The following is a 27959-nucleotide window of genomic DNA, read 5'->3' as shown; positions in this document are numbered from 1 at the left end:
GAACTTATGGACAATGGTAAGAAGGTAGATTTTAACATTCAGAGCATTTGTTTTCTCAATCTTTTATGGGTTTTGAGATATTAGACAAATGATGCATTTAATCCTTGTGTTCCATTTTTTGCCATGATGGCCATGTTGATTGAATGCCAGGAACCAACCAAGCTTTATACAAGACATCCTAAGGATCACTCAGTTTAAGTTTGGCTGAAATTGTCCACTGGTTTAAGAGAACATTTTTGAAAAGTAAACAATGACTGACCCAGACAACAGACATTTGGGAATGGACCATATGACCTCTAAAAAAATATTGTTTTTATTGTAATGATACACAATATTGTAAATAAAATATTTTTCAAAAAAGAAGTTTACTATGACAATTTGTAACTAGTAAGTCAAAAATATAAAAAATAAATTTCATAAGTTTAAATCTATTTTTATTTAATTTTTTTACAAACAATATGGACATATTATATGAAAAGGTATTAATATCTTTTAACTAACAAATGCTAACACAAACACTTCATAAATTCTTAAAGCTTCGAAATCCATAACATTTGTATTTCGAGTCATAATTAAACTAAAACAATATAAGACAATATGAATGATAAATACTGTCCTTAAATGACAGACTAGATTTATAGCACCTCAATATACAGGGGTTGTAAATATGGATTCAGTACACTACTTCAAAGGAACATAAAAATGGGTGGTAAGCATGGAACAACAACATAGTGATTGCATAATGACCAGGATATATTTTTGATAATTACACCTTATATAAGAAAATCAGATTTTGATTGGTTGATAGCCAGTGTATTTTTTACATATTCTAATATTTGTTCCTCATTTCAAACGAATTTGCCTGTTTTTCACCAGTGCCCGTGAATTTGCCATTTAGGATATTCCTTTCTACCCTCTCGAGCATCTTCCCGACAAAAATTTCCAGATATGACGTTACATAAAAAGGCGAGCTAAAGCATATTAGTACATGTATAATTCCCGCGGTTCTTTGATAATATCCTCTTATCCTCAAAATTATGCATAAACATGTTAATGAATTACAGCTTTCAAGAGGGGGGATAGGACCTTTATTGGGACTCCAGGATCGGGTGTTTTTAAGCTCGGGATTTCAGGATTTACTCCTTCTGGATCCGGGAATTCTTTTTTTCAAATTTCGGGATCCGGGATTTAACTTTATTTAAATTCAGGATTTCGTGTTTTTTTACCCCAGGAGTTGGGGATCAGGACCCCTCCTACCCCCTCTTTCAAGTATAAAAAAAACCAGTTGATCAGATCCACTTCATCAAGTTAATCCTCATATTCCTAAACTTTTATTTAACCATATAAATAGTCTATAACATCATAAGTGGGGGTAGGGGTGGTGTACTGGTAAAACACTGATCATTCTAATACAACTGCAACAAAGGACAGTGTAACCCATAGTTCTGGTCTTAATGTACAGATATAGCCTTCAGGAAATCTAGCAAAGAATTTTGCTCAACCTAGAGTTATGGGCAACCATGAACTTGCAGTGTGGTGTAAGCTTTGTTTCATGTTGAAGGCCTTGCTGTTATTTTCAGATGAAGACACCAATAAAAGCACTGTTCCTTTGCTTTGGGTTATCCATTGTTTGTTCTGATTCTTGTTGTGAATTAATACATCTTATCCCTTCTTTTCCTTTCTTATTAAAATTTAGAACTAATTGAACCAATAAGAATTTCTTCTTATAGTTTGCCCTATTCTAAATAAGAACAGAAAAGAATCGATAATTATAGAATAACTAATCAAAGAATTCAAATATGGAAAAATATTTGATTCATGACCAAACAACTAATGCATTTGTGAATTTATGTGTTGTTTGGTGACTGATTATTTTCTATAATTACCCTTTCTTATTCAGAACTAGGCATCCTGTTATTCCTATTGGTAAATGACAAGATCAACTATCCATTATTTAGATGTTCACAACTGTAGTGATTTGTTTAAAGACCGGGTCATAGCTGATTCAGTTTATAAATATCCCAAAAAATAATGAATTCTTTTACAATATATAAGCAATTTCATTTCATATGAACATGGCATGAAATTTCCATATTTCATATAATCATAAAAACAATTATAAAACAATACAAAACACACACTTTTAAAAGCTACAGATAATTTTCGGATAGAATATGAATTACAGGACGGATTTAAAGCTGTATCCAAACAATATGACAATTATTTCTTCTACTTAATGTTAGCATTATACAGATATATACCACATTAAAATCAATAAATAAGCTAATAAAAAGGAGGATGTAAATATCTAATTATATACATATAGCAGTGTATCTAAAAAGGAGGATGTAAATATCTAATTATATACATATAGCAGTGTATCAACCTAAAACAACATAAACCTGGAGTCTAAACCCCTCAATACACATCAACAATAACAGATCTGATTAAACTTAACAAACTATATAAATAATAATTCTATCTGATATACATGTATATGTCCAGCAGACAAAACACACTGACCATACAAAGCTAGGAACAATGAAACGAAAAAAATATCATTTAACAGAATAATCCTACAATAAGAAGATGACATAATATCAAGTTCATAGACACATTATTGGACCACACATGAAATATATGCAACAGATATTTATACATTATCAATGGTTTTGCAAAAGAGGATTTGTTTTTCTGCTACAATCTCATCAAAAGACCAACAGCTGTGAGAAGTCATATTTTCTATGGTAGAAGCACCCTTAGTTTCTAGTCATATTTTCTATGGTAGAAGCACCCTTAGTTTCTAGTCATATTTCCTATGGTAGAAGCACCCTTAGTGTCTAGTCATATTTTCTATGGTAGAAGCACCCTTAGTGTCTAGTCATATTTTCTATGGTAGAAGCACCCTTAATTTCTAGTCATATTTTCTATGGTAGAAGCACCCTTAATTTCTAGTCATATTTTCTATGGTAGAAGCACCCTTAATTCTAGTCATATTTTCTATGGAAGAAGCACCCTTAGTTTCTAGTCATATTTTCTATGGTAGAAGCACCCTTAGTTTCTAGTCATATTTTCTATGGTAGAAGCACCCTTAGTGTCTAGTCATATATTCTATGGTAGAAGCACCCTTAGTGTCTAGTCATATTTTCTATGGTAGAAGCACCCTTAATTTCTAGTCATATTCTCTATGGTAGAAGCACCCTTAATTCTAGTCATATTTTCTATGGAAGAAGCACCCTTAGTTTCTAGTCATATTTTCTATGGTAGAAGGACCCTTAGTTTCTAGTCATATTTTCTATGGTAGAAGCACCCTTAGTTTCTAGTCATATTTTCTATGGTAGAAGCACCCTTAATTTCTAGTCATATTTTCTATGGAAGAAGCACCCTTAGTGCCTAGTCATATTTTCTATGGTAGAAGCACCCTTAATTCTAGTCATATTTTCTATGGTAGAAGCACCCTTAATTTCTAGTCATATTTTCTATGGAAGAAGCACCCTTAGTTTCTAGTCATATTTTCTATGGTAGAAGCACCCTTAGTTTCTAGTCATATTTTCTATCTCAAGGGAGTACCATGAACTGAAAAATCATCACAAAAAAAGATCAAAGAAAAAAATACACAAAATAGCAATCAATATATCTTTTTTTTTCATTATTGACACAATCATTTAGCATTGGAATGAATAAGAAGCCTTCCTCAAGCCAATTATTTTTAATCTTAAATCAAGTTTGAAATACAATGTATACGTCAATTGTTATTTACCTATACATGCAACAAACTTGTCAACAAGGGGCCTCTGGAAGATTAAAGGAGTAATTACACCTTGAAAAATTATCAAAAGTAAAGTGTTTCAATCTTTACAAAAATTTATTGTATCAAATGTAAACATATGTATTTTAATTTAATTTTGCTTTATGGATTTTGCCCCATGGAGTGAATTCAGCATAATTATGACAGTCAACTTTTTTTTATCACTAAGAAACATTTCTGGGTCAAGGCCTTTTATAGCTGACTATGCAGTATGGGCTTTGCTCATTGTTGAAGGCCGTACTGTGACCTATAGTTGTTAATGTCTGAGTCATTTTGGTCTTTTGTTGATAGTTGTCTCATTGGCAATCATACCACATCTTCTTTTTTACAATATGATTGGATTTGATGTTTTCATAGTTGATCTTTGAAGAAAGTTTTGCAAGTTTATTGCAGAGTTTGTTTCTATTGAGATTTGTTTTCCCCTCAAAATAAAGTAGTGTTGCACTTAAAACTATACAATGAATATTTTTTGTCACTATGATGTCTATTGGGTAATTGTGGTTAGAGCTACTGGTTGTAAGACTACTAAAAACAGGAATTTCAAAGATATTAAGATTTGCATCTTGACTTGACCAGGATGAAAAATAAAATATAATCACATTACAAAACCAGATGCTCCGCAGGGCGTAGCTTTATACGACCGCAGAGGTTGAACCCTGAACGGTTGGGGCAAGTATGGACACAACATTCAAGCTGGATTCAGCTCTAAATTTGGATTGTGATTAAATAGTTGACACAGCATAGGTTTCTGACACAGAATGAATGTGTTCTAATGAACTTAAAATTTTTGTTTTCTCCTAGAGCAATTCACTATGCTGTTGAATATTAATCCTCTCAAAAAAATGTTTGAAGAAATTTTCTTTTTTATTTATGAAATTTCAAATGAGAAAAATTGAACCCAATTTTTTTAATCACATCCCCCTTTCCCTTATTCCAAAACTAATCTCAATTAAAATTTCTAATGGAGTTTGCAACAATAACTACTCATTTAAATACATCATAAAATATTAAGATGTAAAAAAACTGCTTGTTATCACTGAATGGTAAAGATTATTTTAATTTATCAGTTGGTAGTAAAAAGTGAATATACATTGTATATTGTATATAACAAAGATTTAAGTTGATTCTGGACAAAGAAAGATAACTCCAATTAAAAAAAAATCTTGCTATTGCACAATATTTTGCAATTAGATATTTCTTGCTTACTATTCTGGACAAAGAAAGATAACTCTAATTAAAAAAAAATTTGCTATTTCACAATATTGTGCAATTAAATATTTCTTGCCATTGCGCAATACTGTGCAATTGAAAAGACTTGCTATTGCACAATACTTAATATAATAATTTTAGATCCTGATTTGGACCAACTTGAAAACTGGGCCCATAATAAAAAATCTAAGTACATTTTTAGATTCAGCATATCAAAGAACCCCAAGATTTCAATTTTTGTTAAAATCAGACTAAGTTTAATTTTGGACCCTTTGGACTTTAGTGTAGACCAATTTGAAAACAGGACCAAAAAGTATTCGGACGACGACGACGACGACGACGACGACGCCAACGTGATAGCAATATACGACGAAAATTTTTTCAAATTTTGCGGTCGTATAATAACTATGTGCTTTCATATATTTTTGTTTTTCATTTAAAAACATGAAGAAGTTGGGGACAGAGATCTGTGTGGTTAAATCTTTATTTCACCTTATACATGTATCATTGATTTTGATTGGTCAATAAGTTGTATGTTTTACTTTACTTCAATGCTTAATTACCCCAACTTAGGTTAAATAGATTTATAAAAATAATGTACTGAAAATAATCTATGCTTCTGTCAGTTATACACCTTATCGCTAATCCTGGCTGCTTGAACTTTTGACGCATACAACAATCACTTTTCCATTGTGGCATCAGATATTTTTTTTCATGACGTCAAAATTTTACGGGAACCTGTGTGATATCCAGTAATGGCGGACAAAAAGTGATAAGGTGTATTGTTAGAAAGCTCGTGTAACAAACCAAGCAATACAAGATAGTGACAACAACAACAAAAATACATATACTTCATGTGTAATCCATACAAAGTAAAATATGATCTAGCAGTAAAAATACATACAACCAAAATGAATAAACTTATAATAAGACCTTGTAAAGATCAAACATTGGTTACACCAATCTAATAAAAAAATAATAAAGACACAACTAACAACAAAAAGTGAGACATACCTATCAAAATATGACAAAATTCATAAGTCATAAGAATCTCTGCTGCTCTTTCTATGCAGCAGAATTTCTTTTTAGAATTCAGAACCCAACTTTTAATATATTGCAATATACACTATTAAAGCAGTGTTTAACAACCTTGACCACCCATGAGGGTCTAACATTGTCATTAAATACACTGTTTACAAATATAACTCAAAGTCAAATTTCAGGTTTCAAATAATCAGGAGACAGCCAAGTTTTGCTGGATTTTACTTCTTAAAGCTGGATATATTGCACAAATCTGTGACCTAATTGGCACATTAATCACTGTTTTAATACAATTAACAAAAATATACATACATGATTAAAATTCTACAATATGACAACAATAAATAGGACATTCCTTATGAAGCATATTGTTTTATATTTCCCATACAACACTGTTTATCAAATGCCCCAATATTTTCATAAAAATACCAATTACCCTTTATTAAAGTCTTTTATATTGGTCTCTTTGTTTATAACAATTTAAACTATAATAAACATATTTAATATGATATGTATATAAGTTTGATTGTCACATTCATTTGATCAAGTATTTTCTCTTAACAACAATTCCATTTCTTTATCTAGCAAGGATCTGAATATAGAAATTGATAATTACCTTCTTCAATATTCTGAGTACAATTAAGGGAATGGTGTGATCTTTATCTTTAAAATAAAAACCTCCTGATTATGTCAACAACTAATAACTCTTATAGAAGTAAAACATTTATATATGTTCATCTTAATCTAGGACACAAAATCAAACAGACCTAGACCATCATTATACTATTGTCCATGCCTGTCTGTCTGTCTATCTATATTTGCTTTAGATCAAGTCACATGACCATAGGCAGTCATCGGAGGTAATCTCTATGATTAATAAGATGAGATTTTGTCCTAAAATACACACAAATGCTGATACTTTATTTCTTTTTTGTGCATTGTTTATTGTTTCTATAGAACTTTTGTAATACTATTTTTATTGATAAAATTGTTGGTAATGAATTTGCCATCTCATGCCACTTTAAGAGGTTTGCCATCTAGCTTATATACATAATACCAACAAAAGATGTTTGGTTTATGTCAATGAGACAGCATCAAAACAACACATAAACTGTTGACACAGAGAGATGTCTCACCTGTCTGCAAAAAATTCAGAAGACAATCCTATGGACATTAACATTGCTAATAATTCAAACTTGTTGGACCATGAGTTAGTGAGAAGGTTTTCTATATGGTCATATGGTTAGTAATGTAACGTTATATAAAAAACTATCGTCAATTGTAAGTCCTATCAAACAGACTAAAGCAGAAAATTCAACATTGAAAATTGGTAACTAATTCAAAGTCACTGGACCATTTTCTTGGGGATAGGGCCCCAAAATAGTCGTCAAACTGATATGCACTGATAGTAATGCAATTCATACAAAACATTCATTGATTTATCAGAAGTAGTTCCTGTCAAACTAACTTAAACAGAAAACTTAGTCATAGTCGCCATCACCAGAAAAGCAATACCCATGTCTCACTTTCTGCGCCTTTCTTCACAGGCAAGAAAATAAAAACCACAAAAATAAATAGAGAGGTTAACAAATGGTCTTCAACGACAGACAAATGATTATAAATCTGTCAGTTCTAAATAATACCTTAATATATATGTATATAAAATCTTAATGACATTTCTAAAAAATGTTTCATTTAATACATGTATCTTTAAATGACATATTGGAATAATGATCTTATAGCACTTTATAGACTTCAGCCAGTGATTGTTTGGAAATGGTTAATTACAAACTAATTATAATACTATTCATATATTTTCACTCATAGTCATACTCATAAAATGGTGAAAGTGTGGACAAACTGAAATCTGCGTAATTGATTGTCAGAATAAATATTTCAATGATGTTTGGTTAATATGATTGACAGTCATTTAGATCAAAGTATAAAAAAAAGATACAATTCTGTTTAAAAAAAATTAATCTAATGAGAATCAACAAACCCTGTAAGAACTAATAGTAATTGAAGAGACAATGAACCATGAAAATGAGGTCCAGATTAAGTGTCTCATAAAGATGTTTACCATAAAAAGATTGTAAAGTCTCTAAATATTTATTTTGTATTATATAATAACTGACCTGACAACTGAATGTCATTATCCCACTAATTAAATAATTAGTTTTTTACGTTAATATCTCTGAAACAACAAGTCAAATTTCCAACAATTATGTAACAAAGAGAAAAATGGCCTTACAAGGTTCGTTAACCACATGAAAATATACTGTAAATAAGAATTATTGCGAATTTGCTAAATATGCAAAATTTACTTACATGACCCAGAAACATTTAATATTCATGATTCAAATAAAACTGACGTGTTATAAAAATGTGATCTGAACCCATTTGTTTTATTCCCATGAATAAAAATATTGCACTAACTTTTAAATTTACAGTAATCCAAGTGAAAGAATAAAAGCATAAATGGAAACAAAAAATTAAAAAAAGAGATATTTTTTTTGCACTGTATATAATGGTAAAATATGGATTCTTAAAAGAGGGTGGTAAAGGTTTTTTTTGTGCAACATGTTTTACCATTTTTAAATCACGTGTAGCCGTGAAAAACATTCGTTATTCACCGTGTTTCATGAAATCAGTAAAAAAAATCAACGTGCAGAAAATTTTTAAATGTTCGTTCATTGTAAAATATCAATTTTATTTTGTGTTCTTCCGTGCAGATAACCCCCCTTTACGCCCCTCTTAACAATGATGTTACTCAGAGATAATCAATGAATAAAAACAATGAAAGCAAACAACAATTGATGCAGTCTTATGTTTGAGGTCAACAGATATGTTAGCTAGAGTTATTTATGGAGAGTTACCCTTCTGGCCCCATATGGACTAAACATTAAAGTACACAGGAGACTAGTATAACATAAATACACCAGGGGACTAATATATATAAGGTTGACTAGTTATTATTTTCAAACATGCCACAATAGTAAATGATTTGTGCTATCATCACGTCCAGCAGATTCATTAGCAGACGTGGTACGGAAATCCTCATACCCGTCCCCACCACTTATCACAAGCATTCGTGTTGCCATAGTAGCAGTAGTTGCAGCAACAGAGGATCTACGGGGCATGTCTTTTATGGCAAGGTTTTCTGGCAGTGACGATTCCTCTTCATTATCTGTCCTACTGGAAGTTGCTGCAGCTGCATTCATTTCAACACATGTTAAAAATCTAACATGACCAGTATGTCCATACACAAGACCTACAAATATATATATATATATATCAATCTAATATGGCATGTATGTCCATACACAAGACCTACAAATATATATATATATATCAATCAAACATGGCATGAATGTCCATACACAAGACCTATATATATATATCAATCTAACATGGCATGAATGTCCATACACAAGACCTACAAATATATATATATATATCAATCTAACATGGCATGTACCGGTATGTCCATACACAAGACCTACAAATATATATATATTTATCGGACCACAGATGAATTATCACGTTGCAATTGGTTAAATGCCGTCACGTGGTGACCACCTATGAGACCGTATGGGGTAAGTAAGTTTCATATGGGGTTCATGACGTGTTAATGGCGACGTCATCTATTAATGGTGTTGTGTTTCATTGTTTATTTTTCAACAAAACGCCGAGTAAAGACCAGCGTCCAATAAATTCGTAATACGGTTAACTACTGACCCCTACGGATCCATAGAGGGTGAATAAAATTCATAGGGGACTTGGCCTCCGGCCTCACCCCTATGGATTTTACTCACCCTCTATGGATCCATATGGGGTCAGTAGCGAACCATATAACTTATAATATCAATCTAACATGGCATATGCATGTATGTCCATACACAAGACCTACAAATATATATATATATATATATATCAATCTAACATGGCATGAATGTCCATACACAAGACCTACAAATATATATATATATCAATCTAACATGGCATGTATGTCCATACACAAGACCTACAAATATATATATATATCAACATAACATGGCCGTATGTCCATACATAAGACCAGGTTTTCCGCTGGCGGTCGCCATTTTCGCAATTTGCGAAAAAATAATAATTGTGGCGATTAAAATTCGTCATTGACGAAAGAATTTGGCGAAAGAAATTATTAAATTATATAACGATTTATTTTCAGCCATCTTGTTTATTTACTTTTTTCGGGTTTCTCGGACTTTATCCGATCAGACAATACCCCCAATTCACCTTGAACTCGTTTAGATTTTGACAGAAAATCAATAATCAGCTAATTGAATAGGTATCAACATCAAAGGACTAATTAATAAAGGTGTTGATTGTATTGTATTATATGATAAAATTATATGGATAACTGGCGTCCGTCACATGTCACAAAAGGGATTTATTAACCACTTTGCGATGCACGTGTTTGAAGCAAAATTTTGACGCTTCCTCTCGATCCTTCTTTTAATGATAGCCCAGAAAAGAAAACAGTTGTTATGACGAAAAATGTTGAAAAGCAAGAAAGGTCTCTGATTTAAAACTTTATCATTTAACTTTGATATAGATATAAGATAATTGATTTGAGTGGGTACTTTAAATTCGTTTCATTGACACACGTGTTTCAAGCATTATCATAGTTTCACTTATTTACGATGGTCTAGTCTAGAAAAGAAAACTGTTGTTATGAAGAAATCTATTCAAAAGGTTGGCATGAGAGTAACCATTCAATGTAATGACTACACCTTACACCAGTGATCAATTTCAAGGGATAAAATGTTTTGTTTTGTTGTAAAAACCGTCTTCTTATTTAGGGGGGGGGGGGGGCTAAAAAAAAATTAAAAAAGAAAAATATATTGTTTTGGCAAAAGAGGTGGCGAAAAAAATAATTGACCCAGGGGGAACCCTGCATAAGACCAACAAATATATATAAATATCAATGTAACATGGCCCGTATGTCCATATACCAGTGTATACAAGACCTACAAATATTAATATAAAATGTAACATGGCATGTTTGTCTCACAAGACTTACAAATATATATATTAAATCTAACATGGCCGGTATGTCCATACACAAGACCTACAAATATATATATAGAATCTAATATGGCCGGTATGTCCATACACAAGACCTACATAAAAATATATAAAATCTAACATGGCTTGTTTGTCCAACCACAAGACCTCCAAAAATAAATGTATATATGTAACACTCAGAAACATGTCCTTCCCCCCAAACATGTTCGATTCCCCCAAACGTGTCCACATGACGTAACTGAACTGCAAAACATGTCTAAGTTGTAAAACAGTGCCAAAGCATGTCATTTGTTTAAACACCCAAACGTGTCTATTTTTAATAAACACCCAAACGTGTCCATCTTTATATTTTTTACTGGAAATGTCATTCGTGTCAATATTATCATACATAGGTTATTTTGTTATTGCTTTTTCATTAACGTATACTCATTTTTCTATTTCAATAAAAAAAACTCTTTTTTTCTAAACCGGCAGAATAACCTAGGTAAAAGTGGGGACGTTCGTTAAGCTATGTTGGATGTAAATGTAAGCAGTCATGCTCAGTTAAATTGTAGATATAAAATCAGATACCTCGCATAGGGAGAATTTTCCATTCACTGCGCAATTCTAACTGAAGTCATAAAAAAAATCGTTTTTTACTCGCTCTTGAATTTTTTAAATTAATATCCCAACTAGTGTTTGTAACCCGTAAACATTTAGGTCCAATCCTCAATTCCTGGTATGATAATAGAACCAATGAGACAACTCTCCACAAGAGACCTAATGACATAGAAATTAACAACTAAAGGTCACCGTACGGCCTTCTACAATGAGTAAATCCCATACCGCATAAACAGCTATAAAAGGCCTCGAAAGGACAAATGTATTTTTGCTAACATAATATCGTTCAAAATGCATGAAATATTCGAAACTGGACGTTATGTCTCTTGTTTGTGTTTCTTTAGTGATGCTCGAAACCTAAAATTTATGGAAAAAAAACCCTGACAACTAGTTTATGATTTGAAGAGCTTTTACAATACCAGACTGAGAGTTGAAAAAAGGAAGTCAAATCTGCTGAAAGCCTGCCATGCAATGTTCGGATAAATATAAAAGCATCATCAGTTTATTTATACAAAATAATTTACATAGTAAACGATCAATTCAACTGTTCAAAAATTATTTGGATGTTTGCTCAAAATGAGCATGAAATACTTGCAACTGGCCAATAAGCAAATACAGTCAAAAGTTAATTCATATGTAACAGATTGAATTTTCAATTATGATAATCATTAATAACCAGCATTGAACAAACTAATGCTAATAAATGACCACTTCATCAACTGTGTCCCCCATCATAGAATAGCCATAAACGTTATTTCATTCGGGAAATTAGTGTATTAACGCTAAAAGATGTGAGACGTTCTAGCTTGTAATAGCGGACACGTTTTGGCTATTAACAATTATCGTACACATTTAGGGGTTCTAAAATCGGACATGTTTGGGGGTATTGAATATTACGGACACGTTTGGGGGGAAGGACACGTTTGGGAGTGTTACATATATAAAGTGCCTAGAAAATCAACCTAACGATGTTAAAGTAGATCTGATTCGTAACTTCCTACCTGGAACATGTTTTTTTTATTTCTAACTTCTATGAAAACACCGCTTAGTATTGCGCAGAGACCTTATCCCCTCCTCTAACTCTAGCTTATAAAAAATAAGCTCTCGTTTCGGGAGGTGTTTGTTACCTTCTCAGAAGGAATAACACAAGGATCTCTGATACAATATGTGGTGTATTCTTTTTAGTGTACAGAGAGGATCATCTACTCATCTCTTCAGTATAATTACAGGATGCTAATCTATTTTTAGAAGCATACAATCACTGTAATATATATATATATATCTAAACATGTAGAGTTGTCACTGGTTCAAACACATTTTCCCCCACAGATCTCTTCATGACAATTTATGATGTATAGAAACATACCTTTATTGCTACCTTTACAGTCACAAACTAAAGAAATAGCAAATCCTTCTTGAACAGTCATGCATAGTGCTAATAAATAGATAAGACCCATGTACACTTATTGATATTTTGGATAAACTTATTCTAAAAAGTTAATAATTTAACAGTGAATATTTGGTTCATCAGTACTGACATTTATTTATTTCACTAAATATGTACATTCTGTATGTCTATACACTTATGGTCATGACAGAAAACAATGCTGGAGCAGGAAAAAAATATTTATAAAAAAAATTAAAACAATTCCTGTTGTTTTTTGGTTGGACTGCTTTTTACGTGGCTAGGCAGGGAACATCACACACTTTGAATTTTAATTTTGGCCTAAAAACTAATGTTATTTCAGAAATTATTGCAATGTTATAATATTTATAAACTTTTATGAGTATAAATTAAACTCCGTTTGGTGAACCAACGCCTGTGTGAATCATTTCGAAAGAGTCCCCGAAGTGGATACCTTGGTATGCAGGGCTGTCAAACTATGCAAATGAATGTAACATTTAATTTTACTCCAAAGTGACAACAACACTTTAAATGGTCTGCAATTTTATTTGCTATGGTCTACATGTTTTGCCTGCAAGGCAGGCTTCATCAGGACAATTTTCATACAGAAATTATTTACAGAAGTACTCAAAGTGTTACATTGAATAACTTGAGTTTGTTTTACTTTTATATGATACATGACTAAAGGCTAAGTATCTAAAGAGACCATGGGAAGTTCGTCCATTTCGATACTAAGCCTTCAGAACAATGTCATTTATCATATAAAAGTAAAACGAACTCAAGTTACATTGTAAACAAACTTTATTTTTATCTCATCTATTTATAACTCTTTATTGCTACTTTCACTTTTCATTCTCTCACCATGACAATTTCAAATTAAATGTACCACTTTGAGTACTTCAGTAAGTTGTTGTCAATTAGGAATATAGTTTTATAGTTATTCTTTGATTCCATGGGGTTGTATATATATTCCACTATACATTGATTCAGTTGTTGAATGGGTTTTATTTGTTTTACCTGTTACTGATGGGGCTGTCATTTGACCTCTTGTTGTTGTTGATGTAATTCTTGGCATTGGTATGGTAAGTATAACACCAGCACTTGTTCCAACCCAAAGAAGATCTTTACAAATTAACAAGGCAGTTATACGTAAACAAGCAGCTTTGTGTTGTCTTATAATGTCATCTGCAGCTGAAAGAATCAGAAACAAATCTATTAACACAGAGATATGTCTTAACTGCTTTAAACATTAAAAAGAGTAGGTTGATAAAATACCATATTACTGCAGGTACATGTGGAGTAGATATCCCTTTTAAAGGATATCAGATTCTTACCAGATCAGAAAACTCAACATTGAACAATGATATACTTCATACACTGAAGAACATACACAGGTCTTTTATAGCTTGGTGTTCGATTTGAGCTAAGGCTCTGTGTTGAAGACTGTACCTTGACCTTTAGTAGTTTATTCGTTTACAAATTGTGACTTGGATGGAGAGTTCTTATATCTGTCAAAAAAAGTCAATAACCTTAACAGTATCCTTACAAATTCTGATCTTATAAGAAATACCCTCATTATAAGTATACATAATTAGTAAACAGAGAGTTGATAACCAATGGTTTATGAAAATGCATCACACGCTCACATGAGGCTGGATATTAAATTTTAAGAAGCTCAGACTTGTTCTGGACAAAAAAGTGACAAATATTCATTGGATGGGTGACTCGCAAATATTTACAAGGTCAGAGCATATGATATATGAATTATAGCGAACCCTATGATAGTTTTCCATAGATTCACCTGCAAGTTACCTGTCGATTTAAACTTTTGGCAGTTCTATTGTCCCATCTAACAAATACAACAGGTATTGTTCTCTGTATAGTTCATTCACCAAGACCTTTAAATTTCTTCTAGGAGAAATATATCACTCATTGATTAATTTACCTGACCAAAAAATTATCTGTTTTTTTATTGAAATACTTCTATAAACTCACATAAACTGTATGCAATATTGTATTTATTCAATATACTATTAATATATTTTCAATTTGTTCAATATAAAATCTGATTTAATAATAAAAAGTATATTTTAGACACATTTTTTAGTATTTTTCAAAGAATTTGCATGTTTTTGTTGTTGTTAATTTATAGACTATGTTTATGAAGACCTTAATTTAAAAATAATAATATTCAAATTTTTATTTATCAAACACACAAAAATATTTATTGAATATTTGATCAGAAATCAACTTTTAATTTTTAAATCATTATTAATATTGAACACATTAAAAACAAGTTTTTGGTTTTGAATAAATACAACACCACATGCAGTTTTGTGAGTCCTTTCTTAGTATTGGTATAAGTATTTTTTAGTCATTGACAGTTCAATTTTTTGTTCAGGTAAATTAATCAATGAGTGATATATTTCTCCTAGAAGAAATTTAAAGGTCCCAGTGAATAAACAAGTGAAACTGCGAGCTACTGCTCACTGATGATACCCCTGCCGCAAGTGGATAATATTAATAGTGTAAAAATATGCAAGTGTTCGGTAAACAGGAAGTTGTCAAGTGATGAATCTGAAAACGCATCACACGGTATAGCTGACTTATATAAATCCTGAAACCAAATTTCAGAAATCCTTGTATTGTAGTTGCTGAGAAAAATGTGACGAAAATTTTCAACTTGGCTATCATGTGTAAAATCATACAAGTGTTCGGTAAACAGGAAGTTGTCAAGTGATGAATCTGAAAACGCATCACACGGTATGGCTAACATATATAAATGTTGATACCAAATTACAGAAAGGGTGGATGTGTAGTTCCTGAGAAAAATGTGACGAAAGTTTCATGGGACGGACGGACGGACGGACTGACGGACGGACTGATGGACGGACTGACGGACGGACTGACAGACAGAGGTAAAACAGTATACCCCCCCCTTTTTTAAAGCGGGGGTATAACTACACAGAGACCAATACCTGTTGTATTTGTTAGATGGGACAATAGAACTGCCAAAAGTTTAAATCGACAGGTAACTTGCAGGTGAATCTATGGAAAACTATCATAGGGTTCGCTATAAATATTTAAATATTGTAAAAATCCAAAAGGTACTAAAGAATTATGAAGGGTGGAACTATAACTAAAGTTGAAATTAAAATATGTCAATACAACAAAAAAACAATTTAAATTGAAAAAGTAATGTTTACATGCAAACTTTATAATTTAAATATTTCAACAATTTGAAACTTCTTAATCACCCAAATTTTATATTACTCTCACAATTTACTTCTGTTGTTGTAGTAGTGAGGTTGAAAAAAATGGAAAACAAGCATGTTCATTCTGTTTTTAAAATAAGTTATATATGTTGTTATATCATTAGTTGAATATGGACCTTCACTACTCTATTTTTTCATTGGAACTTTTATCAGCTACTATTTCCTGTAATAAAATTGCAAAACAAACACATCCAATTTTCGGGTAAAATGTTGCAATAATGGTATCAACAGTTTTGTGTTGTTTTTTTTAAAAACTTGTTTCTCTAGTGCTAGCTGATGCTCAACATTATTATGAGTACGATTAAACATTGGGTCATTTGATGTTACAACAGTTGCAAAACTGTGGACCTTTTGAGCATTCATACAATGTTCATGACGTTATAAATTCACAAATTTCCTCTGGAAGGGGAGTAAGTACCATATTTGATATCCAATCAATATAAATTGAGGACTGTATGGATAAGGTTTTCCAAGCATCCATTCTCTATAGATTTTATTACCCTTCCCAAGCACCTGATTTCACTCCTGGTTTTAGTGGTGTTCATGTTGTTTCTTATTTATTGTTTATAACTGTTGATGTAAATGTCCTTTGGTTTTGTGAGTCCTTGTTTACTCCTTGGTTTTGATTGTTATTGTCTTTTAAACATTTGGCCTTGTAGTTTTAAAATAAAGTAAGAATCTATTCTAAGCTTAACCATTATTTGCATATAGTGAAAGAATTTAAGTTCATTACATATAGCTGTGTCTATGTAACAATTTCCATTGCAGGTGAGACAAAAGATGTTGGATGCAAATAAAAAGTACAGTTTATAATTGATAAAAGTTTTCAACATTTACATTGCAACTTCTGTGTGACAGCATGGGCTATGTTTACTTCCAGCAGGAACTCATAAGTTGTAGCATGATGTAACAAGACCTTTGAACTCTGTTGTGGTGCTATCCAGACTCCCTGTCCTGCTGTCACCATACACTGAACTGATCTGTTGGAATCTTGGCTTTCTTGAAATGATGACTGTATATAAAAAATAATAATCTCTGATGACAGTTATATAAAAAATTCTAAATCCATCTTGGTCCCCCACTCCTCTCCTTCAAAAAAGATTTGAATATTATCTTAAATTTGAGGGTTCAAGTCCCATAACTCTGGAATGACAAATTTGAAGGTGTAAACCAGAGTAAAATTCCCACCTATGCACATGCCCACTAGTTCAAACAACGTATGTGGTAAAAGTAAATTGACAAACCAAAAGCAAATAATTGACTAATTTGTGAAAGATAACCCTAAATCCTGATTTTTAGATACCCATTACAATGACCAATTTATAAAGGAACAATTTTTATCAATTTAAACAATAGTGCAATGCAGAATTACCAGAATGACAGATGTAAGGACAGACAGAAGGAAAACCTAAAATTAGATTCTGCTCCATGGTAGGGGAATATCAACAACCAAAAATATTGAGACAATCAGAGAGTATTGAGACCTTTTTGTATGAACATTTAACACAAAAAAGATAGGGAGAAATAGCAAATAAAAACAGTTTGTTTGACTGACAATTTTTTTTTAAACACATCTACCCCGGTAGGTTTGTTTAAGTTACCTCTATTCTAAGAGTCAAGGTTTGTTTAAGTTACCTCTATTCTAAGAGTCAATGGATTTATAACATTAATCATGTTCTGACAACCACACCATAATTTTCCAGCTACAGCTAGCATTCTATTGATTGGTGAAGTCACAGTTCCAACGGTACGTGTGTATGGATTTTCTGTATCCCATATACCTTCTGTATCTCTTTTATAAACTATCAAATCTCCATTGGCTAATGAAACAAATACTTTGTTATCAAGATATCTGAAAAACAAATAATTTAATGAAATGGCCTTTTCATAAACAAATCTAATGCATTGTTGATTGCTATGCCAATTTTAAGAAGACAATAGTAGTTTATATAAATTCATAAACCAATATACAAACCAAAATTAAGTAAATTAGAAATGTAGATGGCCACGCTTGCATATCATATAGAGTTATAAAGGGACATTACTGAAGAATGGTAAAAAATGACTACCCAAACTCAACTTGATCTGAGTTTTGTGCTAATAAGTATTGTGTTTAGGTTTCATAGCATTTAATTGAGGCAAACTAAAGTTACAGAACAGAAATGAAAAGTTCAGCAATTTTTCCCTTTTTAAAGGACAACTCTAGAACGGTTTAAGTGACATCACCAAAATGCAAACTTGATCTGTGTTTTGTGGTAGTAAGCATTGTGTAAAAGTTTCATGCATTTGGTTGAGGCAAACTAAAATTGGAGAATGGAAACCAAAAAAAAAAATCAGTATTTTTCCATTTGTAAAGGAGCATAACTCTGGAATGGTGAAAGTGGCACCACCAAAATCCAAACTTGATCTGTGTTTTGTGGTAATAATCTTCACTCCTGTTGTATCTGCATCAACTGCCAAGTAAATCCAGACTCAGTCAACAGGGCTAGCCTAGTCTGCACAAAAATATTTTCCAACTACTAGTCCGAAGAAAAATACCTTTTTTTTTAAGACATTTTCAGTATGAGTCTAAACAAAGTTCTGCAGAGATCTACTAGTTCGAATAAAATTAAAACTAGTCTGGAGCATCGGACTAGTGGCTAATGGTGCCAGCCATGTGAGTCCAGACTCAATAAAAATATGACAATAGGGAATTGGATATGAAGTAAAGTTTTTAATTCCAAGTGTAACTGCAGTGACAATATGTTTGCTTAAGAAAACAGCTTTAAGTAATCGTTACATTAAAACCAAATGGAATTGACAAATGAAAAGAACCAAATAGTTTTAGTCTAATCAATGAGAAATCGAAAAAATAAGGTTATAGAATGTATACTTGAATACCTTGTCATGTCATAGTACTTAATAGTCTACATTCCTGTAAGCCAACTTTTTTTTAGTAGACAAGAATGTGTCCATAGAAACAAAGATACTTGCACTATCATTTTCTATGTTCAGTGGACTATGAAATTGGGGTCAAAACCCTAATTTGACATTTAAATTAGAAATATCATATCAAAGGAAACATATGTACTAAGTTTCATGTTGCTTGGACTTTAACTTCATCAAAAACTACCTTGACCAAAAACTTTTTAAAAACATGTTAACCTGAAGTGGAACAGACAGAGACAGGTTGATAATCGACCAGAGGCAAAGACTGGAAAACATAATGCACATGAGTATAGCATAAAAACTGCAGATAACTGCGGTAAAAGTTGTGTATGATTTGTTTTATACTCACACAATACAGTAAACAGGAGATCCATGATGTATCTTCAATTTGTTCTTTGTTGTCTTAATGTTATCCGTACACTGGAAAATGTGTATACTGCAAAAATAAAAAGAATTTTGAGTTAAGATTAATTAACAGCTGCACTGTGAGGGCATGATATACCTGTCACCTTTTCAAGGAATAAAGTTCAATAACTTCTCAATGTCATATTAAAAATTCATGAAAGACCAAAGGAAGGTTATCTTAAGGGGGCTCGCGGGTATAAATCAAATTTTTAATTTAAAATAGGATTTCGCTATATTTTTCTATAAATGAACTTTATCTTATACTAAATAGAAAAATGAAATAAAAAAATGGGGTCACCATTCATTTACGCTTACAATCTTGCGTCGAAAGAAGTATACATTTTTTGTTAATGTCCTTTTTTTCTGTTGAACTAATAGGAGAAAAAGCGGTAATATCGAAATAAAAAAAGAACTAAATTACAGAAATCGCTAAAATTTTATAATCATTTAGTTTATGTACAGCTTATTCGAAAACAACAATAAAAAATATAGGTCACCGATGAGTTAAAAAAGATATTTCAATTTTAATGCCAAAAAATGGCATTTTTGCACCAAAGGTAGATAATTTGGAGCTTTTTCAATAATATCTGCATTTTAAAAGTCACCTGGGGCCAACACGAATTGATTTTTTGGAATGAGTTTTGTACAATATGACAAAGTAACAACTACTAAAGGTACTTAATAAAATTTGTAATGAAAACTAAATGTTTAATTTTTTTCTGAAAATCTTATACCCGCGAGCCTCCTTAATAGACATAAACCCGTCACCAAAGTTTCAGAAAACCAAAATATCCCTCTTTTTTTAATGAATAAAATCCCATAACTTGGAAATGTTACATCTAAAATTAATAAAAAACCAAAAGGAGCTCACATCAATAGATATCAACAATTCACCAAGGTTTCATGCGAATTGGTTGAAGTGTTTTCAAGTTATTGTCTGACATGTTGATGACGAATGGACGGATGGACAGAGGTTTACCATAATATGTCCTGTAAACAGGCATATAAAAACTAAATTTCTTAAATATTTTTAATTTAATCCATATAGATTCTAACAGTCATCAATAGTTTAAGACAGCTTAATTTTCATATTTCAAAGGGCTAGGAGAGCTTTTCAAATAATTGAATTTTAACTATTGAGAGTGAAGAAATATTGTATTGTTTGAAATTCGGTGGTGGAATCAAGGAAAGCAAAAAACAATCATGTCTTAATTGAACTTTGACAGATAAAAAAAAATAATAAAATAATAAACTGATAAGGAAATTTATAAATTGGCTAATAATTGAATCAAAAAAATATCTGTCATTTTGCATTTCTTCACAAAATGTTTAGTAAGTCCCTTCGCCTATCAATAAAATAAATGTTTTACTCTTGTAAGAGTTAATATAGATTACCGCCTTGTTCCTAACTTTCAAAGAAAATATAACATTGAAGCAGAGTTGCAATGAGATATAAAGTATTTGCTTTATCATCTGGAAACTAAGATGACTGTAGATGTGAAAGTCTGATGAATTTTATACCCTGTAGCTTTGTGGCATGGTGTATAAATATATGAGAGATATGATGCTTGCATGCCATCAGAGAATCCAAGTTACTTACCATCCATCTTCTGTTCCTAGCCACATAGTACTCTTAAAAGCATCTTGTGTCCAGTTACCAGACACTGTTATTGTATCAGGTGAACTTTGGGTCAGGTCTGAAGGAGGTGGGCGTCGAACTTCTATCTCTGAAAAAATAGGCCAAAAAATACAGTTGATATTTACTTGGTACATTAAAGTTTGGAAACTTCTTAAAAACCTATATCCTCTACATAGATTGAAGATATATATATTAAGACTGATTCCTTCAAATTGCTGATATCTAATTTTGAGCCTGCATCTTTTTGAGTAATAACGTCCATAGAATTCCATTAATTTTAACTTCATTTGGAAATCTTATATCACAGCAAAATTGACACATACTGTCTCCAACAAACTACTTGTAAACATTTAAACAAGAACTAAATCGTTCCAATTTCAAAGTTTTCAATAAATATAACAGACACCATCAAAAATCTATTATCAATACCATATTCCCCTAAACGACAGTCACGACCATAGCTTCCAAAACGGTCATATATTCCGGACAAATTAAATTTGTCTGGACATTGTCCATCTGAGATAAATCTAGTTTTCAAGAGACAGTCATTTTAACATAATTCACCAAAAAAACCGGGAAAATTTGGCGATCTTTTTGACCCAACCTTTTGCCAAAAGCCAGACATTTCCAGTCATAAAAGTGACATGGTGAATAAGTACTATTAAAACAAATCCTACTTAAATACCTTCTCATTATAATCAAGGTTAATTAGTTGTGGGAAATTTAATTATGCATCCTTGCTCTTAAATATTTCTAAAACTACCATTGATTCATCTATCTAACGTTTATTTCAAGTATTTTTTTTTAGAAATAACGTGGAGAGAGCTACTTAAACTTAATTGTGCTTTGTAAATGCACAGGGAATATCCGTATCTGGTCCATGTCTTACCATTGTCAAGTCAACATCTGGTATTAGGAAAATGTGTTCTTCAAAAACGAAAGTCAAGTTTTTGACAACATTATTTTGCACAAATAAAGAGTCTAAGGCAGATATTAGTACACTGATGTTGCACACTTCAAATTAAGAACTGTTAATTTAACTGTTTAAGTCAGAAGATCAAATTCATTTCAAAGTAAAGTTTACTATTGTTTTTTTTTATTGTCAATCATTGGTTATATGATGGCCAACTGATTATCATAGTTGCCCTTTGTTACTCAGTCTTAAGAGATTAAAATCAGGATGAGACATAAAATGTCTGGCTGGCTCAAAGATGTTATGAAAGCCCTGGTCACGACACACAAAGACATGAAATATTCCACCCCTTTCAAAGTAAACTGAACAAAATAACAGCTTCATCTCATCATTCATTGTCCTTCTTTGCAAATTAGAGGATTCAATTCCAGTTTCCTGTTTAGTTCAAAGGGAAGAAAATTAAATGAAAGATTCTGTGTTTTCTAATTATAAATTTTTAACTATAAAAAACTATAAAATAAATGTGAAATAAACGTTTCTTAAGAAATGGCTTATAGATCATATTATTATGGGGATGTACCTGGTATAAGCATCCTTGATTATTTTTTGGGGGTGTATACTTCAAGTATACTGCCATGTTCACTCAGTCTTTTTGTTAGAGTATTTCTATGTATATTCATCTGATAAGTAAAGCCTTTTTCAAATGATTTTTATAGTTTTGTTCATGTGCTTTTCTGTTACACCACTGTCCCAAGGCAAGGGCAGGGTTGGGAGCCTGTTCACTAGTTTAACCAGCCACATGCTGTATGTGCCTGTCTCAAATCAGGAGCCTGTTATTCAGAGGTTGTTGTTTGTTTCTGAGTATCATATTAATTTTTTGTTCATTATTTTTACATATAGTATGATGTTAGTTTTCTTGTTTCAATTGTTTTACATTTGTCATTTCAGGGTTTTTCATTTTTATAGCTAACTATGGTGTATGGGTTCAACTCATTGTTGAAGGCTATATGGTGATCTATAGTTGCTATTTTCTTCGTCATTTGGCTTCTTATGGAGATTTGTCTCATTGGCAATCATACCACATCTTCTTATTCTTTATACATGGTTTCTTGTGGAGAGTTGTCTCATTGGCAATCATACCACATCTTCTTATTCTTTATACATGGTTTCTTGTGGAGAGTTGTCTCATTGGCAATCATACCACATCTTCTTATTCTTTATACATGGTTTCTTGTGGAGAGTTGTCTCATTGGCAATCATACCACATCTTCTTATTCTTTATACATGGTTTCTTGTGGAGAGTTGTCTCATTGGCAATCATACCACATCTTCTTATTCTTTATACATGGTTTCTTGTGGAGAGTTGTCTCATTGGCAATCATACCACATCTTCTTATTCTTTATACATGGTTTCTTGTGGAGAGTTGTCTCATTGGCAATCATACCACATCTTCTTATTCTTTATACATGGTTTCTTGTGGAGAGTTGTCTCATTGGCAATCATACCACATCTTCTTATTCTTTATACATGGTTTCTTGTGGAGAGTTGTCTCATTGGCAATCCTACCACATATCTTCTTATTCTTTATACCTACCACTGACAAACAAATCTCTTTTCTCTGTTTCATTAAAATTCTCCTCCTCTTCTTCATCTGATTCCTCTCTATCTTCCTCCGAATCCTCTTCACTGAGTTCTTCGTCTGACTGATATCCTTCTTCATCTACTTCTTGATCTTCATCAATTTTTATTGCCAGATCTGGTACAGTGGCAGTCTTTCCTTTTTTTGAACTTGATTTTCTAAACAGAAAGAATTCTCAAGTTATTTTAAAATATATATTGACATGAGTATAGTATCTAAATATTCAAGTGTGAATATAAACAATTATCAGATAACCTTCCAGACGTGGGCTTTATGTTTTAGGTCCCCAAAGTTTGAGGAATTTGCATGTTTTCATAAATTATCAAGATCTTTATTGTCATACCACTACATATTTATAGTATGTGCCACAACATAACAAAATAAAAATAAACGATAACAACAAGATTATTAATACATCTATACATAACAAGAGGCTGTCACAACGACAGCAAACCGGATTTATTAACATTTATTTGTGTCCTGGCAATATCACAAGAACCATTACTGATGAATGGTGAAAGTGAAAATCGTCAATATCAAATTTGACCTCCATTTTGTCATCAGTATCAACATATTAAAATTTGAAAAGCTTAGATTGAATGGTTCATGAGTAAATGCAACAACGTGAATGGAAACGCCATTTTACAATCTTTCAAGAACCATAACTCCTGAACGGTAAAAGTCAAAATCGTCATTATTGAACTTGACCTCTATTTTGTCATCAGTAACAACATATAAAAATTTTAAAAGCTTTGGTTGAATAGTTCATGAGAAAATGCACGGACATGACTGGAAACACCATTTTTCAATCTTTCAAGAACCATAACTCCTGAACAGTAAAAGTCAAAATCGTCATTATTGAACTTGACGTCTATTTTGTCATCAGTAACAACATATTACAATTAGGGAAGCTTTAGTAGAACAGTTCATGCGTAAATGCACGGACACGACTGGAAACTCCATTATTCAATCTTTCAAGAACCATAACTCCTGAACGGTAAACGTCAAAATCGTCATTATTGAACTTGACCTCCATTTTGTCATCAGTAACAACATATTAAAATTTGGGAAGCTTTGGTTGAACAGTTCATGCGTAAATGCACGGACACGACTGGAAACTCCATTTTTCAATCTTTCAAGAACCATAACTCCTGAACGGTAAAAGTCAAAATCGCCATTATTGAACTTGACCTTCATTTTGGTTGTCAGTAACAACATATTAAAATTTTAAAAGCTTTGGTTGAACGGTTCGTGAGTTAATGCACGGACAACATTTGATTGCCGCCCGACCGCCCGCCGACGGTACATCCCCAATTCAATAACCGACATTTTTGTCAAAAAAATCCGGTTAATAAAAGTAAGATATTTCCCGAGTCCCCTGTCCTCAATTGTTTAGACTGTTATCACTGTAGATGGATAAACTACTAGGACCATTTGACCTGCCCCCCTCAAGTAATGTCAAAGTTTGCGTATTTTTGAGAATTATTAGTATCATAAGTTATGAATCAATACACTACCTTCTAAATATTCCATTATAAGCTGGTACAGCACAAATACATAGTATCCTTGAGTTACAGCCTGGGACTGGTGTGTTCAGTGTTACAATTGGCTCAGGTTGAAGACTGAGTAGACACATGTGACCTACATAACCATCACTATTACACACCCACACATCACGGAAACCTGTACAATTTACGCCATCTATAGCTGCAGCGCAAGAAAACTGAAAAAAAAAATTCAAATCATATCTATAAATGAAAATATACCAGACAAAACTTTTGACCATATTTCTTTTGTAAGTTGGATATGATGATGGATGACAGAAGAATTGCTTAACCTTTGATTATTTTGTGTTGTAAGTTGTTGTCTCACTGATATAAACCACATATATCTATGTATTAATATCTTGTTGTTGTCTCCTCACTGATATAAACCACATATATCTATGTATTATTATCTCTCAATCATTGATGAGCAAACCTGTCAACCTCTGATCATGACCTGCATTGAGGAATATAAAGTCAAGTCATGACGTGTACAAATCTGTCAACCTCTGATCATGACCTGCATTGAGGAATATAAAGTCAAGTCATGACATGTACAAATCTGTCAACCTCTGATCATGACCTGCATTGAGGAATATAAAGTCAAGTCATGACATGTACAAACCTGTCAACCTCTGATCATGACCTGCATTGAGGAATAAAAAGTCAAGTCATGACGTGTACAAACTTTTTTGGTTTCAATTTTGGTATTTAGAGGATTTTTTTGTATATTCTATTTCCTGAAAATATTCAGAATTAATGCATTTTATAATCCCTAACTATAATCATAAAAAATATATAGCAGTTATTATGTACTATGACAACTGTATTTTTAAAGTATCCGATATTGCATTTCTCTGTTAAAAACCTTTTGTATTTAGAGGTGATAACAAAGTGATTTATGAAAAGTAGATATAAAAATTAAAATAATTTTGCAACTGTCATCCTCATTCCATAATTTCCAAAATGTTAATTTTTTTATAATGTCCACTTCACAAAACAATAGTTAACAGGGGATATTCTTCCTATAAGACCAATATAAAAAAAACTATACGATTGATCTGTTACTAAATACAATGTATTTGGCATTGAAAAAACTATATACAATTATAAAATTTAAGGGTTGACAATTTTGGATATTCATCGATTCTAATATCCACAATTGTTTTATTATACCGAACTAACAGTGGAAAGGCCTTTCCAACACTTACTATATTCCTTAGACTTTACAAAGACAAGCTGACGTTTGAAAATACATTTATGTTCAGAATTTCTCGAATGTACAACAAAGGTAGAATCTTTTTGTGAAATATTTATGGCCCTGAAAAGGACCGTTACTTTTTTTAAGAGATATCACCGACTGCTAGCACTCTATTCATGTCCAATGCCTTATGTTCTCGTCTCTCGGTTGGCTTCCTGTGTAACGTGAACGCTGCCATTTTGTTTATTTAAGTCTGTGACGTCATAATCATGGGAGATAACTCAAGTACAAATCAACAAACTCAAAAGGTTATTCACCACTGGTGGAATTTTTTAGGGTTATTTGTCCTTCCTCGCAATTGAATCAAAAACAACAGAATTATTCCATGCCATCTGATAACGTTTCACCCAATAGAATTGTTTAAAATATATGTAAGGTATAATAATACTAATAATTATATAATGTACAGTAATTTAACGTTTTCCCCTACAAATCTATCTTTATAGATGAACTTGTAAGTTTCCGTCTTCAACAGCCCTTCCATGTTTTTTTTATTATTTTTTTTTTTGCAAACATTATAGATTGGAAAATGTATAGTTTAGAGCCAGCTATGATGTCATAAAAACTTACCTGCATTCCCGCTCTTGTTTTAGTAATCTGTAAAGGCTGTAGAAACTCAGGTGCTCTCTTGTTGGACAAAATGGCTGGAAATAAATAAATAACTACCTACAGTAAATTCTATTATTACCATGTATGATTAAGTAAAAGTATAGCTATTTAATATCAAACCATGTAAATATTTTCTTATAATTGGAATTTTATTTCATTGAGCTCAGATTTCTTGATCACTATTTGTTTTTGTTTTGTTATCCATTTCCTGTAGTAAAACTGCCACTCTAATAAAGTATTATAATCCTGAGGATATTCCTAATAACTATGAAAATGAAAATCTCAGGTCATAACCTGTACAATCTTTTTTTCAGCTGAATTTAAGTATTTAGGGGACATTTTTTTTAAATTTTAAACAAGCAGTTTCCAAAACATGTTCCAATGGTTAAGTATTACCTTAAAATTATTTAAAACTATTATTGTTGCGATGCACTTATGATTTTGATGGATTAATGTTTGAAATAAATGCTTAAACCATACATTAAACCCTTTTCATACATATTGTTTCATGCTAAATAAAACAAGTGAATCTATTGTCTGTAATATTCAAACACTTTGAAAGGTAAGAAAATTAAAAAGCCGGTGATTTCCTGTCAATTTGATAAACATAAGGAA

At 31.8% G+C, this 27959-nt stretch overlaps 1 protein-coding gene across 2 annotated transcripts in view; it reads right to left on the bottom strand.

The window, feature by feature from the left end:
• Positions 1-5859: 5859 nt before the first annotated feature.
• LOC139486838 (rho guanine nucleotide exchange factor 17-like) overlaps positions 5860-27959 on the bottom strand; it is a 47615-nt gene continuing 25515 nt past the window's right edge. For both annotated transcript variants that reach the window (XM_071271851.1, XM_071271850.1), the window contains exons 14-22: positions 27306-27379; positions 25448-25653; positions 23886-24088; positions 21339-21465; positions 19683-19769; positions 18041-18257; positions 17243-17417; positions 14148-14321; positions 5860-9329 (exon numbers count right to left, since the gene is read on the bottom strand). In XM_071271851.1, coding sequence (XP_071127952.1) covers positions 9037-9329; positions 14148-14321; positions 17243-17417; positions 18041-18257; positions 19683-19769; positions 21339-21465; positions 23886-24088; positions 25448-25653; positions 27306-27379 — 1556 coding nt within the window. In that variant the 3' untranslated portion in view covers positions 5860-9036. The remainder of the gene's footprint in view (positions 9330-14147; positions 14322-17242; positions 17418-18040; positions 18258-19682; positions 19770-21338; positions 21466-23885; positions 24089-25447; positions 25654-27305; positions 27380-27959) is intronic.

The sequence above is a fragment of the Mytilus edulis genome, chromosome 8 (assembly GCF_963676685.1).
Source record: "Mytilus edulis chromosome 8, xbMytEdul2.2, whole genome shotgun sequence".
NCBI classification, from domain to species: Eukaryota; Metazoa; Mollusca; class Bivalvia; order Mytilida; family Mytilidae; genus Mytilus; species Mytilus edulis.
The sequence above is the reverse complement of the archived record's forward strand: the minus strand, read 5'-3'. Positions and strand labels throughout refer to the sequence as shown.